The following is a 20,672-nucleotide window of genomic DNA, read 5'->3' as shown; positions in this document are numbered from 1 at the left end:
CTACTTCCTTATAATATGATCAGAATATGACTCCATGATGAATTAATTCAGTAATGAAGTCTTGGACCTCCTGATTCAATTGCTTTGAAAAAAATCTCTATTAGCTGAGTCTTCAGTGACTTCTACTTTGAAGGCCTCTTGTGATGACATTGAGCCTTGCCAGATAATCTAAGATAGATTTTAAATTCAAGATCAGCTGGTGTGGTAGTTTGAATGTAATTGTCCTCCATAACTTCATAGGGAGATGTGACTTTGTTGGAGTTGGTATAGACTTGTTGAAAGAAGTGAAACTATGGGGGCAGGCTTTGAGGATTCCTATGCTTAGGACACTGCCCAATGTCTCAGTTGACTTCCTATTGCCTGCAAGATGTAGGATTCTTAGCTACTACTTAAGCACCATGTCTGCCTGCATCCTGCCATGTTTCCCACCATGATGATAATGGACTGAACCTCTGAAACTGTAAATGAGCCAGCCTAATTAAATGTTTTTACTTTATAAGTGTTTCTGTGGTCAAACTGTCTCTTCACAGTAATAGAAATCTTTACTTAGACAGCTGGTCAGCAACCTCAATTCATATGCAGCCTGAACTTCCCCTGTCCTATAATGGCCATATTTGCAGGTCTGAGATTAAAACCTAGGCACCTTTGAAGAAGACATTATCTGTGCCCTACAGCATTATTTTTATTATTCTTTAAAGCCAAATTTTCCTTCTATCATTGTTCTCAGGCAGGTGTTGAAGAGAGGGGTTCACATAGGCTCATGTGACTGGGGATATAGATAATCCAGTTATAAAGGAGGTTAGCCTATAGCCTTTTATGCCTTTTCCTGCTATTATCTTATTCCTTGCAATTGAATTATAATACAGTCTAACAAGGAAAAGACAAATCATTTTGACAGCACTGACCATCCTCAGATGATGGATACATGTGTGAAAAAAATGGGAGGAACAGCACAGGCAGGAAAAAAGAAGCAGAGCAGAAAAGAGATACTAGTTCAGTGGTCTCTCTCCTCCTTCCCAACCCATCAGCACCTCTAATGAGCTAGAATCCATACACTTCACACTGGTAAAGTAAAAACCTCAATGGGTTTTAATACATTCAAAAAGTTGGGAGACCATCACTAATATATGATCCTAGAAAAGAAATCATCCATCACCCTCAAATATACCCAGTTTCCTTTGGCAGTCACTCTTCATTGTGCTACAGGAAACACTGATCTATCCCTGTGAATTTGCCTAGTCTGGGCATTTCATAAATGGAATCGTGTAATATATGGCCATTCGTATCTGAGTCCTTTCACTTAGCATAATGCCTTTCCTTAGCAGTTTCATTCCTTTTTATGCCCAATCATCTTCCGTTGTCTTGTTATTACAGCATTCATGGTTGATAGTCATTTTGGATTGTTTCCACTTTTTGATGATTGTGAATAATATTGCTATAAATATGCATTACAAGGTTCTATGCCTACATGGTTTCAGTTCTCCTGGGTATATACTGGGAATATAATTTTGGGTCATTTGGTGGCTGTATGTTTAACATTTTGAGGAATTGCCAAACTGTTTTTCAAACATACAGCTGCATCATTTTGCGCTCTGTGCAAAAGTGTTGCGGCTTCCATATTTCCACAGTCTCACCCACACTTATATTTGTCTGTCTTTTGATTAGAGATGATGGACTGGTGGATATGAAGTGGTATCTCTGTGTGGTTTTGATTGGCATTTCAGTAATGACTAATGGCATTGAGCATCTTTTCATGGGCTTTGCAGTGTTATATTTCCAGCTTTACTGAAACCAACTCAAGCATTCAACAATGATGAACACTATTGATGATTCCCTCTTTCTTGAAATTCTCTCTTCTCTGGGCTTCTGGAAGTTATCATCTTTTGGTTTATATACTTATTGTGTTTGTAGGACAAGTCCTACTTCTCTTCCTTAGAAGGCTCTGAGCTGGCTTTATCATGATTTCCCTGTCCTGAGAGGCTGAGTTGGTTGTCAGAATCCTATGATTAGGTTGTCACTTAAGAACTTATGTCAATATATCATGTATCAGGAGGAGGTGAGATCATGCCCAAAGGGAAAAATCACCTAGACAGTGAGGTGTTTACTGGATTTGGTATCATGACAAGTTTCAAATGGTTGCCAGGGATAGAAAGTGGCATTTTCAGGACTGAATGGTAGCAGCCAATAGAAATAGCTCTGATGAGTAAGCCCAGAGGAGGAAGGTATAGAAAGGGAATCAGAGACAGGTCCAGACTCAGGATTCACTGGCATGGCCTTAAGAATGGACAGAGAGGGTGATCAGTGCCAAAAGCCTGGGCAGCATATGGAGATAGGTCTTCACATGACACAGGCCAAAGCTGGTGTTGCCTCAGTGCATTTCACAAGAGCAGGTCTAAGAACAAAAGGGGTTGTCTTAGTCAGTGGCTCTCAAAGTGCGACCCTTGAGCAGCATCCCTTGGGAAATTATTAGAAAGTAAATTAGAAGGCCCTTAATTTTAGCAATACCAACTTTTACTGCTGTTTGGTAATCAAAGCACCAGAAACAAATTCTGCAAAAAGAGATGCTTGAATAGTGCCCTATCCAAGGGACTTCTGAAATGCCATTCTTGCTGATATACAAACCAGTCACTGAATGAACAGTAAAGATACTCCCACTGCATCTGCTTATATTGAGAACACTGTGCCAAGTAGCACTGTAGGTGTATGACAACCATGTGCTTAGCAGACTTGATAGATTAGGCCTGTAAGGTGGGAATGTTGCAGTGCCCCTTACAGAGAAAGATGCCAAGTCACAGACCTGCTGTTGCAAGGTAACACAGCTAGCACAAGGAGGTCCAACTGCATTGTGCATACTGTACTCTAGTTAGGAGCTGTTACTATTATATTCTATGCCCTATGGCAGTTTGAGTACAGAGCATTGATCTGAAAATTGTGATGACTCGTGTGTAAGAAATGGGGTGGAGAACATGTGGATGACATCAAGGAAGAAAGAGAAAAAGGGTCTTGATGAGGAAGTGTGGGGACCTGTCTCACCGGTAACTTAGGTCACCTGTGAAGAGGTGGCCTGGAACCAAGGAAAGGCAAGTGCGTGCTGCTAGCCTGTTGCCCAGCCTCCCTCTTACCCAGAGACAATCAGATGCAGTGGGGAGTCAAGTCAAGCAAGAACTCGTTTATTGATAGGCAGTAAGTCTCTTTTATATCAGAACCCTAGGAGGGGGTGAAGGAACCAACCAATCATTTTAAAGGTCACCCTATTTACAAGTTGTTTAAGCCCTGACACCGTCCCCTGTTTTTAGTATCATATCTTAGCATAAATAACTTGAGCTAACTTCCTTTCTTACCATTTGTCAAGAAATTAGACATCAAAATGACCAACAGTCCAATTAAGAAGTGGGCTATAGAACTAAACAGAGAATTCTCAACAGAGGAAGCTCAAATGGCTGAAAGACATTTAAGGAATTGCTCAACATCCCTAATCATCAGGGGAATGCAAATCAAAATGACTCTCAGATACCACCTTACACCTGTCAGAATGGCTAAGATCAAAAACTCTGAAGACAGCTTATGCTGGAGAGGATGTGGAGCTAGGGGAACTCTCCTCCACTGCTGGTGGGAATGCAAGCTTGTACAACCACTTTGAAAATCAATATGGTGCTTTCTTAGAAAATTGACAATCAATCTCCCCCAACACCTAGCTATACCACTCTTGGGCATATACCCAAGGAATGCTCAATCATACCACAAGGGAACTTGCTCAGCTATGTTCATATCAGCATTGTTTGTAATAGCCAAAACCTGGAAACAACCTAGATGCCCTTCAACTGAAGAATGGATAAGTAAAATGTGGTACATATACACAATGGAAGACTACTCAGCAGAGAAAAACAATGACATCATGAGGTTTGCAGACAAATGGATGGATCTAGAAAAAAATCATCCTGAGTGAGGTAACCCAGACTCAAAAAGACAAACATGGTATGTATTCACTCATAGGAGGATACTAGATGTGAAACAAAGATGACTAGACTGCTATTCACAACTCCGGAGAGGCTACCTAGTAAACAAGACCCCAAGAAAGACACAGGGATCACCCAATGACAGAGAAATGGATGAGATCTACATGAACAACCTGAGTGGGGGTAATGAAGGGCAAGGGTCGAGGGAAAGAGAGCTTAGGGGAGCAGGAGATCCCAGCTGGATCAAGAACAGAGAGGGAGAAAAAAGAATAAGAGACCATGATAAATGAAGACCACATGAGAATAGGAAGAAGCAAAATGCTAGAGAGCTCCACAGAAATCCACAAAGATACCTCCACAATAGACTACTGGCAATGGTTGAGAGAAAGCCCGAACTGACCTACTCTGGTGATAGGATGGCCAAACACCCTAATAGTCATGCTAGAAACCTCATCCAATGACTGAGGGAAACCGATGCAGAGATCCATGGCCAGGCCCCAAGGGAAGCTCCAGGAGTCCAATTGGCGAGAGAGCAGAGGGTTTGTATGAGTGAGAATTGTTGAAACCAAGATTGGAAATAGCACAGGGACAAATAGCCAAACAAATGGAAACACATGAACTATGAACCAATAGCTGAGGAGCCCCCACCTGGATCAGGCCCTCTGGATAAGTGAGAGAGTTGATTAGCTTGATCTGTTTGGGAGGCACCCAGGCAGTGGGACTGGGACCTGTCCTTAGTGCATGAGCTGTCTGTTTGGAACCTGGGGCTTATACAGGGACACTTGGCTCAGCCTGGGAGGAGGGGACTGGACCTGCCTGGACTGAATCTACCAGGTTGAACTCAATCCTCAGGGGAGTCCTTGCCCTGGAGGAGATGGGAATGGGGGGTGGGCTGGGGAGAAGGTGGGGGGGGGAGGACATGGAAGGGGAAGAGAATATGTGCCTGATATGTAAAATTAAATTAAATTATAAAATAAAATAAAGAAAAGAAAAAAAAAGGAACTCATTTATTGATAGGCAGTAAACCTCTTTTATATCAGAAAATCTCAGAACCATAGGAGGGGATGAAGGAACCAACCAATCATTTTAAAGGTCACCCTATTTACAAGTTGTTTATGCCCTGACATCATCTCCTGTTTTTTAGTTTCTTATCTTAGCATAAATAACTTGAGATAACTTCCTTTCTCACTATTTGTCTTTAATCCCCATACAAACAACCCAAGCTAACTTCCTCTTAGCCATCCTTTGTATCCATTCTCTGCACAAACAGTTTAAACTAACTTCCTCTGGTACCACTTGTATCCACTCTCTGCATAAACAGCTTAAAGCTTAAGCTCTGTTTATCTAAATTTCTTTTGGCACCCTCTTTGCAGCCCATGTATGCCCTACAAGGAAGGAAAGGAGGAAAATAAGAAAGTATTATATCAGGATTTGCAAGTGAAGACTGGGTGGGCTCTCGCCCTTGTGCTCTCTAGTCTGATGTTTTAATCATTCAGCTACTGTGCATGGCCCATTTCTTCTTGGACCCATGTTGCATTGCTTTCTTTTAAGAATTTGGTTCCTGGGTCATTTGTAACTTATTTCTCCATGTCTGTTTGTTTCTGTATCCCTCTCTCTTTACTCACATAGTCTGAGACTTAAGTATGCCTATGGCCCAGTTGCTGAAGGGTTTGAGATTGGGTTCATCATTGACTGAAGGATATTTTGACAGAAATGTGTCACTGTTTGGGGATCAGAGCTCAGGAACTGATGTGAAACTCTTCTTTGTTTCATTCAACTTGAACAGCCTAGCTCACTACCTCTCCTGCAATAGCTTATCATTCTCCCTTCCTTGTACACAAAGTCATAGAGACATTTCATGTTCTGTTCTCTGGAGGTCCATGGTTGTAGCACAACCACACTAATCAAAGGGTGGGGGTGTTGCGGGATGTGCTTTGATTCTTTGCCTGTTGTTTCATACTTTGTCTTTTCCATTCTCTGCGATTAATAATAAAAGAAGAAATAAGCCGGGCGGTGGTGGCGCACGCCTTTAATCCCAGCACTTGGGAGGCAGAGGCAGGTGGATCTCTGTAAGTTTGAGGCCAGCCTGGGCTACAGAGTGAGTTCAGGAAAGGCACAAAGCTACACAGAGAAGCCCTGTTTCAAAAAGCCAAATATATATATATATAGCTCCAGGGCATGAATAAGGTTTGGGTATAAAGAGATACAATAGATGCCATTAGTAGAGTAAAACTTTCAAATAGTTTAGCCTTGAAGAATATATATTGAATTAGAAATGCTGTGATCCTTGAGTCATGATCTCTAACTGGTAAGACTGCTGTGTCTATTACCTGCGTGCTTTAGTAGACTAGACCAGGAATGCGAGGGATTTAAAAGATTAAGTGAAGGCCAGTAAGAAGGCTCATCAGTAAAGGTACTTACTGCCAATTCTGACAGCCAGAGTTCAATCCCCCAAATGCACAAGGTAGAAGGAGAGAACCTGTTGCCAATTGTCCTCTGACCTTCACACACACACACACATAAACACACACACACACATACACACATAAACACACACACACACACACATAAACACACATACACACAGAAACTAAATTTAATTTAACTTTTAAAAAAAGATTAAGTTCACAGAATTAATGTGTTTGCTGGTAATGAACAAGAGGACAAGAGCGATGTGACATCATTTCCTGTGAAGACTCTACCACTTTCTATAGAACTGGAGCTCTGACCTCTCTTAATATTAGTTTCTCCTTCTGGAAAATGAAGATCACTTCAGGAAGGAATTGTGGGAGTACTAAATGAAATACTGTCCAGTACTAATACAAGCTCTGGTTGTCATACAAAATAAGAATGAGTGAGAACTGTCTGTCTTACAGTTATATAATTATTATTCAAAGGTAGTATTCTTGATTTGGCCCATACTATTTCCTCCCTTCACTAATTCACTGGTTACTTATGCAGTTCTCTGTTGGCTGATTCTTATCTCTTGTCAGTTTCAGAGTCACAACAGCCATCTCTGAAGACACACTGTCATTTCAAAGCACTGGCTAACTACAGCCCAGACTGACAGTGACGAATAGCTCCACAGATCCTGTAATATACTCTGACATTTCCCAGAAACTCCCGTATGCCACTACATTGTGTCCCTCCTGTTTTGTGCTTCTTTACTCTCGGCAGATTTCATATGTAGTTTCTGAAGGTGAACATCATCTTCCTCTGAAAAATAATCCAGCAAGAACCAGTGGAGAGTAATTGGCCTTCAGGAAAGCATCACTGACAAGTCAAAAGATAGAAGGTGAATTAAATACACTTTTTCTTTCTTTTATACTTTCAGCATGTACATGTCCACATTCTTCCAAGGAAAGCAGGGGACTTCCGCAGGAATGACAACATCTATGATGAGGTGAGTCTGTCCTTTGTGACATCATTTGATTACAGGGCCTGTTGGTATGATGAAATCAACCGAGTTAACTAGATGTCACCCCAGACATGATCTAAAATGGTATTCTACCCAGTAGGACTTGAGAAGTAGCAGAAGAAGCTAAAAGGCTAAGAGTGACTATCAGGGGTAAAATAAATGAATTATGATTTTTTTTAAACTGATGAAACCCAATAGCAAACCAAGTGTTCTTGTGATATCTGCTTTGTCATGTTTACCAGGACACTTAATATCTGTGTGAAGACATGACCCTGAATCTCCACAATGTAAAGTGTTACCAATAAAAATCAAGCTGAATGACATATGATTCTTCGAGATGAATGTGCTAACGTTGGGAGCTGGGGAGATGGCTCAGTGGATAAATGGCTTCCAATGTAAGCATAAGAGCCTGAGTTTACTAGAACCCTAGAAGCCCTATAAAAAGCTGAGAATAGCAGTACATGCATGTATGTAATCCAAGCGCTAGGAACAAAATGGTCATGAAGTAGATGGGCAGATCCCTGGAGCTCACTGGCCATCAATCTAGTCAAAACAGTGAGCTACAGGGTCAACAAGACCCTATCTTAAAAAAGAAAAAAAGATGGGAAGTTATGAAGGAATATACTCAGTGCCAACCTCTGGCATATGTACATACATATGCATGCACACTAGCATGTACGTACATATATACACACCATATACATACAAAGAGCATGCTGCCTTTGCATTTAGCCCACTTTTGTCTCCACTTGTCTCTCCAAAGAGCGTATCTTCAAAGTGGATCTTTGAGTTATCCTCTACAGAAACAATGTTGGTTTACGTGATGTGTGAGAGGCGTGTCTCCTGAACATTCTAGAAGTTGGATGACTTCTGGATCTTTCCATCCAAAGATACAAATGTCAAGTCAGCACTATATGAAGCATCAAGGGCTGCATGATTCTACTCTAGGGTCTTGTCCACATGAGAACCTTCTAGTGTCTACGTATGCTGTGTGGAACACTGCCTATGATAGAATGGGTTAGAAGAAAATGCAGTCATTTCAGTTTACATATTGTCTGTAGCAATGGAAGGCAAAATACATTCCATGCTTTTGAGCACTGCTCAGGTGTTGCCAGTGCCCTAGAGTGACTGTTTTAAAAGCACTTTGGCTGTGACAAGGAAAGCTGCTTGGCCTGATTAGCATTATCTGCCCTGGGTGTCACATAGGATAGGCAGATAATAGTCATGTATTTGATATTCCTCTTCCAGCCCTTTGGAAACAATTTCCACTTTTATTTATAATTTTGATTGTTTATTATGTGTCTCTGTCAACTAGACCTATAAGAAGATAAGATCTTCAACTTGTCCCTAGGGGTCACATGGACAGTACATCGCTGCATATGTTCATAGGATTTTTCCTAATTAGCTTGGCATTAAAATGGCTATCCAAACATTGTAAATAAAGAATGTCAGCATTTAATAAGTCCTGGGACTTGTTGGGTCACTTGATGCATTTTCCAACACTTGCTATGAACTTATGTAGGGTAGACACTGTTTAGCCGCTAGTTTTGAGTGCCTACTTGTGACCTAGTAGCTGAAACTCTTATATTTTAGGGATATCTTTGCCTCTAGAGATTATGTTTAGGTAGATGGCAAAGGCACATGGTAATAAATTATTATATGTATCAAAACCCTTGCAGGTGATTCTGATATAGTTCTAGGTGTAAGAGTAGGTACTGTGCACAGTATGGGCTTCCCAAAGCCTCTAAACACTCTAATGTGAACTCAGTTTCAGCAGATGTAGATGCAGATTGGGGATTGATAATGGCTTAGTCTGGGTAGGAAGAAAATCAGAGTTACAGGATCATTATAGAGAGATATATTAAAAACACAAGTACACAACTTATTAACGTAAACCAAGGTTAATAAAATGTTGCCAAGTATAATAGGGTATTCTAATGAATACATTACCACATGATTTATATACAAGTGAATGCTGCTGGAGGCATTCAAAGTGCTTGAAAACACTGTTTCCTTAGGCTGATCAGTCACCTTGAATCTTATTTGTGTTCCAAACATGCTATTGACAGAAGCTGTGTTTCAGGTCCATACAAGACACAATGGCTGACATTGCACAGTACCTGGCCTTTCATCTAATACTCTCACCCTTCTCGCATGCTCTAGTGGCATCTCTAGCCTCACAAAGAAAGCAACACATGTTACTACATCCCATATGTCCCCTCTATATGACGAAGTAATTTCCATAAGAATGATTTTTTCAGTCAGTATTAGCTTATAAAATGCTCTACAGAGATAAAGACTAGAAAGACATTGAACAACAGATTCAAGTTCATTGCAACCTACAGAGGAGGTAACAGCCCATAAAGACACTGGGCTGCTGTGTCTTAATTTTCTTATCTTTAAAATGGATAATTCTTACCACTCCGAAACTTGGCATGTGTATTATGTGACATACAGTGCCTAAATAAGGGTGTTGAGGATTGGTACATACTAAACAGTTATTAATAGGTTGCACTTATTGTTGTTGTTGCTAATTTTGCCTTTGAACATATACAGAGGGTAAGTGATGGGTAACCTAGATTTCAAACTAGGCTGTTGGATATCCTCATTTAGCACTATTTTCCAGAGTGAGTAAAAATCACGTTTCCAATTTTCCCTCTGCCTTTAGCTGCTCAGCCTCAGTTTAATCTTCCTCTTTGTTTGAGAAGCCTCTCTTTTGAGTACATAATAAGGTAATGTCTAGTAAGAGGCATGGTGAGCATGTAGCATCATGCAGGCATTATTGGTACAAGATGCAATGTACATTAGACTGAGTGATCTTAATCAGAAATGATAGGGTGATGAGGGATGACATTCTTTATACTGATGAAATCACTCACTGTGGATTATGTATCTCTTTATGACACAACAAACAGGCTTCCTTGAAGGGAGACAGGTGGGAAATAGGAAGAGCAAGTGGCCAGCTCAGTGAATGGAGTTGCACTCCTACTATTGCAGACTTACGGTGTGATTCCGAAGAAGTCCGTTGTTAAATTTGCTCCTAAGGCTCCCTTCTGTGAGAGCACAGCTTTAAGAAGAATAGTGAGAACTGAAGAAGACTCACAAAAATGGTACAGGATGGCAAGTTCTGGAAACAGAAAGGGGAAGAAGATTTGTGACAAAGATACTTATAAGGGGAAACAGAATATTTATAGATAGAGGACAACAGAGTCACTGTTTCTAAAATTCTGGAAATGTTTTGAAATGACACTAAACATGTTCTGTGTGACATTAATATGTCTGTGTGGCTGCTAAACAGAGATCTAGGAGTATCAGGCTGCAAGGAGACAGATGTCAACATCAAGAAAGGAAAGATCACATTTAGGAAAAAGCTTCTAACAGTTAGAGTGACCTTTGTGTGAAAGGGTGATTCCATCCTTTGATTCCCTCCGGTCAGAATTGTTCAGAAGTGTGTGTGGTCACTGTGTGGACCATGTGGTTACCCTTCCTGCCTCTCCTTATCTGGCCCACTTTTTTTTATCACCACTTGTAGATTCTGCAAGCTCTGTAACAAATGGTGCCTTTCTGTTATTGGTATTATGGCACTTGGGCAGCTGCCTAACAAAGCATTCTTTGTTTAGTTCCAAGAAACACAAGATGTAACTCTTTCTTGACTTTCATGAGACTGCACTCTATCGACTCCTCATTTCCAGCCTCTCCTTGCCTTTTCTCTAGCTCAGCATTGCATGTTGATGATGGGGGGGGGGGGAGCTTGGCTTCTTTCTTGAATGTGTTTAGTTGTTCCCTGCAAAGCACTTTTTAATGATGTGCTTCATTTTTGTCTGCAAAGTACTTTTTAATGAGACTGAATGCTGTTAAGCATGTCACTCATGCTGTAGGTCAGTGAAGCTCCCACGATTCTGTCTCTTACATATACTTTCATCCTTCACTTAGGATGTGTCTATGTGTCTTTGCAGCGTTTCCTCACACTAAGCATTAAAGTCTTTCCCACAAATGTAGAATGAGAGGTCAGTATGAGCAGTGCTGGTTCCCAAAGTCATTTATTTTTGAGCTCCTGTCCCAATTCATCTCTTGTCTCTACCATTCAAGTGTTACTGCTCTCAGGAACATCTGCCTGGCTCGACATTTCATGCCAAACCATCTGTAATATTTGTTTCAGCTTCCTGTTTGTATGCTTATTTACAATGCTGTGGCCCAAAGTGACTTCTTCAGATTCAATGCTGGATCCTGCCCACTTTTCTGTCACTAGTGACTCTCCTTCTCATACAGCTTGCTTTTCCCAAACTTAGCAATGGTATTATGACCTCAGGGCCTTTGTACGAATTGTTCTCTTTGCCTGCAATGTCTGCCATCTGTTCTGATTCATGTCCGTCTGTGTCTTTATCCAAAACCTAGGTCTAAAAGAGCACTTCTTACTTTTTTCTTGCTTTAGCTAAAATAACCAGCTTACCATGGTAGCTCCTTCCTATTAACATGTCTGTTATATCCTTAACAACCCACTTAAGATAATTTTTAGTTTATATGCAATGCCTGCATTCCCCAAGTGTATTGTAAAGATTTGAGAGCAGGGACTAAGTCTGGTATAGGGTGGGCCCTCAGTTACTATCTGTAAATTAGATGCACATATGGCAAGACAAGAGTCACATATCAAGAACTTGATATCCCCTATAAGCTAAAACATAATTTAAAAGTAGAGTGCATCTTGCTTTCAGGGGGTTGATTCATTAACTCATGGCTTCACTATATGTGAGTGGAACATGGTGCTATCAGTCATCTAAGGTTAATTTAATGGGGCATTGATGAAATAGAACCCTTTGGTCAGAAATCAGTGTGCTGCAGAAGGCTGAAAATTGTGGCATACCAGAAAGGTTTGGAGACGCAATTATAAACCTTGTCTGATTGCTAAGCAAGTCTGGTAGACTTGTGTCAAGGAGGATAAGTAACTTTCCCCTTTGAAACCTAGATCTGTCTTCCTGTAACAAATATAGATGTGAGGTTTGCTGAAAGCAGGCTGGAAAGCCACTCTGCTTTCATTCTTTGATTATCATCCTGGAGTTTATCTTCAATTGTTCTCCCTCAAGTTTTGTGCCTTAGATTTGTTCTTATGCATTTTACTTATCCTTCCAACCACCACATTTCAGAGCATGAGCCTCTCTCCTCTCTCCAAACTGAGTGTAAACTCCACCCTTTCTAAAACATATAGCTACTTTTTCACTGTTCTCCATATAGCTATGAGTAGCTCCCGAACTCTGTGTTCTATTTTCGTGGAACTTATATGAATTATATAAAGCCTTCTCTGAACTCTGCAGGACCTCTATTATCTTGACAAGTTGATGGAGGTTATGATAATGACACAAATGGTTCCTTGGTTCAAAGAGCATGCATAGCTAATGTAGAGGAGGGAAGTGCCCATTGCTTAATGCCACAGTACATCATTTCATTAGCTCAGTAAGACTTACCTTGACTTTGGCTTAGATAAGCACACTTATAACTGGATTGGTCAATTCATCAGATGTTTATGGGTGATATCGAATAGTTATGATTGCATGCTCTGTATAAAATTCATCCCTTTTCTTTAAAAGAAGTGCCTAATATTAAAGCAAAGGAGCAATGCAATCAGCAATTGGAAAAAAAATCAAGCATGAACTTTATAGACAGAGCAACCATGGGTTCAAGAATGTCATGGAAAACAATTGTTTGGTTTATTGCAATATATAAACAAAATTAATTTACTCAAATTCAGGTCATTTGGCCCAGAAGGCTTGAGAGATGCATTATATTGTTGATGATATTTATTGTTGAACTTGGACCTCTTTCACACATCATTTGACAATGCACTGAAAGCTCATGGATCCCTAGTTGATTTTACAAAAAGGAAAGAATGTTTCAGTGAGACAGTTAATTCGCTGTTCTCTCATCTGGGTTCACTGATCTCTTCCTAGTGATTGCTAAGCTTCTGAGTTCATGAGAATTTTAGAATGCAAACATTGACACCTCTTCTTCAGATTAAAATTGCAACTTTATGTGTTTTTGCATTCTTTGGGACTTTTAAGTCAAAGAATATGGGTATGATCTGCTCCTTTTCCTCATAAAAATAAATATTAAACAAAGTCAGGTTGGCTTCATACTGAGTAGTGTTACTAAGCATGGTAAAAAGGCAAAAGACAATAAGGTTGATAATGGTGGGTTGGGGGTCTCCAAAGACAATCATGAACTCATTGTTCATCAATGAATCAGATCAAAAAAGGGAGGCAGAATAAACAACTGGTGAATTTCAGATGCCTGTATGAGTCCCATAGCAAAAGATGTTGCTTCTACTGCATCTGTGTGTTTCTCGTTAGAATTTACTTTAAGAGATGTTATACTAGGTCGTCTTTTTCTCAAATTTTCTCTGCTATGTCATTTGAATATCTTCAGCTGAATGTTCGTAATACATTAGTAAAAATGGTGTGAATCATATGTCACACTATGTGTGACATTCATAGCAAAAGCACTTCATTAATCCTCCCTCATCGTTTCCTGAATAGACTTTACTGGGCAGAGTTCATGTAACCTTCATGGTAAATTCAATCTGTAGACATATCCCATAGTACAGCTAGAAGATGCTTGGTAGTGAAGATGGAAAATGCCTGCTCTGTGATACTCTTGTTTCTGATGTCCCTCTGTCTTCTGTCATGTCTTTCACAGGATAATCCTTAGTCTTACTGATGGATGCAGTCAAGCATCCATGAGTCACAATGTCTAAAGAATAGGCTATGTGTGCATTTAAAAATCTTCATTTGTTTATAGTCAATGTTCTTGACATAACTGCTAATAAGTTATCACTTAAGATAAAAGATTTTGACAGTTTATAAAGCTATTATGCAATAAACAAACTACTAAGCAAAAATTCTTCTGAATCGATAGTATTTAGAGGATTGAGAATGTAGGACTCAGAGAAGAGGAAAAGTCACTATAGAAATAAGTTATGATTGAAGGGTTCACAACGCGGTTCCATTTGCAGGGCGGACACTTCCGTCCAGCCACTTCCGCATCAAAAGCGTCCCGTAGCCAGGATACCGGTGGGCCCGGATGTCTCCACCCAGCAAGTTCCGGGCCAAGGGGTCTCGCGTGATCAGAGTCCCGTGACGTTGCATGGTGATGCAAGCGCGCAGCACCACCATGTGCTCTACGTACACACGTAGAGTAGTGACGTGACCTGGCCACGCCCCCAGCCGGTTTTAAAAGTCCGGCGCCATATTCCCCACTCCCCTTCTCCACGCACGTGTCTCTCCCACAGGCCTGCGCACTTTCTATCCTTTGTTTCTAATAAACTCTATAAGCGGATTCTGTCGTGTTTCCTGACGTTCCTTGCAGGGTAAGAACACAACGCAGCCAGAAAACTAACAATGATCACAAACAGTAGATAAAGCAGAGAGAAGACAGATATTAATTAATCATTAATATATTTTTGTCAGTGGAAATTATTATGATATCAAAGAGAAAAGATCCCAAATACTTGATCTACTCTCTTGAAAGAACAACATAAAAATAAATAAGAATTATTAAGAAGGAAGAAAATAATTAATGCAAGTTTTATATTCTAAAGAATTTATAAATGATTTTGCTTTTTGGCTATCAGCTAGCAAGCCTTTAATGAAACATTCATATACTTAAAAATAAACTTTATAATAAGCCCCATTACTTCTATAATTGGAACAGGATACATCTTTGAAATACATATGTTACATGCCAGCAGAAGGGTGTCATAATGCTGTCAAGATTTTGCTTTTGTTACTACCAGGTAATATCCACTATTGAAGCCCCCAGTCCCTAGTCAGTACTCACCAATAGAAGACTAGTATATTTATGAATTTTTAGATTAAGAAAGATAAAAAAGAGCAGGTGAAGTTAAATTTACTAATAGAATTTTAAACTAAAACAATCATAAGATTATCATTTCAGATATATATATATAGCTGCTATAAAATATTATTAATAAGATATTTATATTATCTTATGTTATGTCTTTGAAACAGTACATATTGTACATTCCTGATACATTTCAGTTCACAATAGCCACAGGTGATGGGTGAATACTAAATTAAATAGGATAGTTCTCGGATTCTTTAAATCCAGAGAACTTTGAGGGTATTATTATTATTATTATTATTATTATTATTATTATTATTAAATGGAACTGAATGCAAAAATTGTTTTATTTTCATCCTACCTATCTAAACCCAGAAGATAGTAATGTGTTTTTCATTACCCTCAAAATATCAAAGTACAAGAGTCATTAAATGATTACTATGGGGCCTATTGTCTCTTGTCAAAGATCTTCTTGGAATTTTAAATGAAATGACCAGTCAGATCCCTACATGGAAGGTACATTCATTCTCTGTCTGTTAGTACTACCAGGGATGCTCATGAGACTATCTGTAGATGATTTTCTAAGTGGTCTTATTAAATAAAAAACACAGAGCCAAATATAGTGGTGGAAGCCTTAGAGAGATCAGAGAAATAGGGAAAGCCACCAGCTAACCTTACATCACCAACTCTGCAGCTTCCAAATGTGAATTACTTCCTGTCTACCCACATCTATATTCCTTGCTGTTCTGCTATCTGATTTGCTCTCTCCCTTCAGCTTCCTCTTCCTGTACAGCTCTGTCACTTCCTGTCTGTACAGACCTCTAGACCTCCATGGTTAACTAGTGTTGGAATTTAAGGTATGTGCCACCACACCTGGCTCTGTTTCCAGTGTGGCCTTGAAACACACAATGAGTTCCTGCCTGCTAAGTGATAGGATTAAGGGCATGTGCTACTGTTGACTGACTTCTTTGTTTACATAAAACAGCTTGCTATTTCCTCTGATCTCCAGGCAAGCTTTATTTATTCAAGCACAAATAAAATATTACCACATTTCAGCACAAATAAAATATCACCACAACTATCCATGGACTTGGAGGACAGGAGAGGCACTGTTTGGGCCATTATTTCTCCTGACAATTGCCTTTGAAATGGGTGTCCTAGTTGGCCTTCGTGAGGGTGGCTGAAATCTCTCATTCAGTTTTGAAAGGAGATGCAATGTCTTTTGTGGTAACATCATATAAGGTTACATGTGGGGATCTAGAGCCAACTTATTTTGTGTTCAGTTCCTATTGCATGTACTTGAACAAATTGCCCACTTTTCCATGTCTTAGTTTTTTCATCTCCAACATATATGTAGGATTGCTATGAAAATCAAATAGCTTTTTCATATGAAACCTTAGGACACATGAGAAGTGCTCAGTAAATATTTTATCATAATTTCCGTGAGTATTAGTAGTATTATCATTATCCAGACAGACTATTGTGGGGAGCTGGTAGAGTGAGTTTGATAGGCAAAGGTCAGAGGCCATCTTCTAATTACAGAGAAGCCATATGAGAGTTCTGTTACCATATGTATGCGAACTGAGAGCCTTCAAGGACAGCCATTCATGAGCACATTAAACCTTCAAACAGTCACAAGTAGGGAGCTTCCATGATCCTGTGATGTAGCCATGAGAAAAAATTCTCTGGATTAGAATTTTATTCTAAGGCTTTCAGATCACTCCAACAGACTAGCAAGAAGTATTTTCAAGTAATTGTTCTGGTGTCCAACTTCTACCTCCCAACTTAGAAGCATACTTTGAAATATATTAGGTATTTTTCTATTTAAGAAATTGAAGAAAAGCCTTCCATATTTATATATCTCTAAATTGTATACACCGGACTAGCATAGTAATTCATCCCATATCTTTTAGTATTGAACTTACTATGTAACCTCAATATCTCTCATAACATGTACTTGAAATGAAAAGTGAAAGGAATCCAATAACATGAGGCTTCTGGATTAGATTACCAGTCATCATCTAATTCTTAGATTTTTGTCCACAACAGAATTGATGAAAAATAATAATGGAGTGAAATTGTCATTTAATGAGCCACAGTGATCTGGACTCTGTCAGGGTCTGTGCACACATCACCTTATCTTACAGACATTGGGGTAACTGCAACAGAAGCTGAGCCTCACAGGGACACTTCTTCCTAGACCTCAGTGGCAAAGCTTGTTTACACTTCATCTGTTGGACACAAAGCCTTCTCTCTATCACCCTTTGCTTTGATCTTGATTTTTATGGAAAAGCATTTTTCTGCTCTCTCTCTCTCTTTCTCTCTCTCTCTCTCTTCTAAATATCTTGTAAGCCTTACAAGTCTTGGACATACCCCTGCTAATTAAGTTGGTAAAACATACATTGAAGAAAACAGCACTTTACAAAGTTAACTTTTTTTTTCTCCTTTTAGGATATGGCCCATGAGTTTGCCAGTTTAGGAACTTCATTATAACTCCTTTTTGTAGTTTTGTTTAAACACAAGGAAATCAGCAACATACTCTAGCCCAGCTCCTACAATTCCCAAGGTCATTCTTTCAAAGCTGATTTTGTGCACCAAACCTCTTAAATACTTTTGCATGCCTTATAGTGTATTCATGTCACAATAACACACACTAAAATATTTAAAAGGAAATCACTGCCTTATTTTTTCTCCAAAAGAAACAGCTCTTGCTTACAGCTCTCAATGGGCCGTAAATATCTTCTGGGCAGCTGTGCCAGCGCCCGTTGGAAATCCATCCTACATAGTAGTAACTAAGGAACTCATAGAATATTCCCTTTGCACTGAAATGCAGACGTGTTCTAGCATGTATATTTTTCTTTTGGAAGAATTTTGTTTCTCCTCATTGTTAGAAGGACTTTGCATGCTTGGATTAAGTGCACTGTGAACTTTCTGCTCATTTTCTCTGGTGATTTTCGCCATAAGTTGATGTCAGGACTGAGGTGCAGTTGAGTTTTTTTTCACTAGATAAAAGCAACCAAACATGTTACATAAGTCGCCCACCCCACACATAGTGCACGAGAGCACACACACACACACACACACACACACACACACACACACACACACATCAGATGCATGTATCATGCACATGCATGTATTTTTTATGGAATAGTTACTTACATCTTATCTCAAATGTGAGAACTTTGGGAATTTGGCACATTCACTTGCTCTCAAATCTGGATGAGGATGAATTAGACTTGAGAGAGCATAGAGCAAGATTGTCCTAAGTGATGCTTTCAAAACGTAGAGGAAAGATTGGGTGCGATTTGACATTAACAAACTAATTAGTTAGTACATCCAAGAGGACATTGACTTATGTTTCTTTTCATCAGGTGCAGAAACTAAGGCACAGAGAGACCTTGTAACTTTTTTCAGGACAACAGAGAATCAGGGACACTCCTTAGATTCATATTTAGGCTGCCTGTTTCCAGCCTGGCTGTCCTTCATGGAACGGCCTCCACAAACACTCAAAAATGTCTTCATTCCCTTCCTCCTCACTACCTCTGACACACAGAAACCTCTACCTCATAGGACAGGTTCTCCAGAATGCTAGATGTACTAGATCTGTATTTCTCCAGTCCTTCAAATGCAGAGTCTCATTTTCCCCTTTCTCAACTCTGGCTTTCATTTGTCAGCAACAAGGCCTCATCCTTTCTCGGCATTGCCTTCCTTTCTGTCAAAATGTCCTTTTTGTACCTCAATTGTACACAACAGCAGTTCACATTCTTAACCTTCAAGGGATAACAATATTTTTCAAACTAACAAGGCCTAGAAGAGAATGGAATTTTAAAACTGGAATATCAAACCTTAATCTAGCCATCAGTGGGACTAGTAACTCTAAAACCAAAACACAAAGGCCAGCTCAGTAGCCTGCGTGCATGTGTGGGGTCTACCTGAAAAGTAGTTTGGTGAATGTCTCCCTGGAAACCCCATCAGTGCTCTCAGTGACAGACCCATCCACATGAACTTCCACATTTGGAACCACGTCACCCTGACAAACAGTAACAGACATTTCTCTGTCCCCCTCTAAGCTTGAAAATGGTCTTATCTATGTCATAGTTTCTTAGTTACCCCAGAGTGACTTCTGACTTTGAATATGGGAAGTGAGCCCCAAGCCAAAAAATACAGAAAATCTTTAGAAAGGGAAAAAGATCAATAATGATTATGATGATAAACAGAAACACCAACCAAATGACAAAGAAAGCCAAGCACACCCAAGCCAGAAACAGATTTGCCACTTGATAAACCAAAAGAATGTATAGACAGGTCAACACCTTCAATATTAGCACATAGAGATTTAGTTTAGACTTCTTACCTCCACTAGTCAGATAATAAATTTGTCAAGTCACCGTGTTTCTTCCAATTTCTGTAGCAACAAATAAGAAAATGGGTGTAACTGTCCAATGTAGGACCTAGCTTGGCATTGGGCCAGTTCCTCTTCCACTTGGATGCTGAGTCAGTGCTGAAGAGTAGGGCTAGCAGTGGGGTTGCCTTCAGATACAGGAGAGGCCCAAGGAGCTGTCACTACTCTGAAATATTAGCCTGCTGCACATGAGTGAGAAATTAATGCAGTGTCTATGCTGTACTGTAAAGTAGAAGCCACAAAGTCACCAGATCATGCAGGGTCATAGAGTCTAGGGAAAAAAGTGACCACTTGGTGACAGGGTATCTGAAAGTCCTCCCATGGAGACTCAGATCCTGGCTCTGTGACTGATGAGATTAGGGGCCATTCATTTTGTCCGCAGCTTGTTTCCCTGCACTCCAACTGATACGGATCCATCTTGGTCACCTCAAAGTCTGCTTTCAGCTCCGGTTCCTTGTGATGCTATGACACTAAATAGTTCAATTTGGAAAGAACCATTTGCCCAAAGACCCCTTCCCTTTGATTTCTTAGACAAGGCCACATTGGCATAGCAGAAAGAATATTTACACTGCAGTTGACTTTTAAAACTCACAGAGAGTGGAAGATAAAAGGAAAACACACCAGATGGGGTGTGAGCGCTCTACTATTTCAAAACATAGCCATTTCCACTAAATTAGTTGGCACAAACTTAGACTTAAATATCATCCTGATTGCTATTTACACTTGTCAAAGTGACAACAGTAGTGTGTTTCCAAAGGAGGAAGATGGTGCTAAGTCTGATGGGAATGTTTTTGGAGGTTTATTTTTTTGCATGGAAACATTAAGAGAATAATGAGTTGAATATAAAAATATCATGGAAATCATGAATGCAATTGAGATCTAACTCAGCACCTGGGTTTCTAGGAACAGACTCTGAGAAAATACTGTGAGCTTGTCTGAATGCATGCACATCCCTTGAGTAAATGTCAGTGTCTTTAATTTTGATGGGTCCTATATGCTGTGATACTTGACACATTGTTAGTTACAGACACTTTTGAAAACC

At 39.7% G+C, this 20,672-nt stretch overlaps 1 protein-coding gene across 4 annotated transcripts in view; it reads left to right on the top strand.

The window, feature by feature from the left end:
• Positions 1-20,672, top strand: part of Fhit (fragile histidine triad diadenosine triphosphatase) — a 1,516,285-nt gene that overhangs the window by 1,294,700 nt on the left and 200,913 nt on the right. For all 4 annotated transcript variants that reach the window (XM_037208798.1, XM_028880540.2, XM_028880544.2 and 1 more), the window contains one exon: positions 7,291-7,359. In XM_037208798.1, the coding sequence (XP_037064693.1) occupies positions 7,291-7,359 (69 nt within the window). The remainder of the gene's footprint in view (positions 1-7,290; positions 7,360-20,672) is intronic.

This window comes from Peromyscus leucopus, chromosome 9 (genome assembly GCF_004664715.2).
Source record: "Peromyscus leucopus breed LL Stock chromosome 9, UCI_PerLeu_2.1, whole genome shotgun sequence".
Lineage (NCBI taxonomy): Eukaryota > Metazoa > Chordata > Mammalia > Rodentia > Cricetidae > Peromyscus > Peromyscus leucopus.
This window is presented reverse-complemented; position numbering and strand designations above follow the sequence as displayed.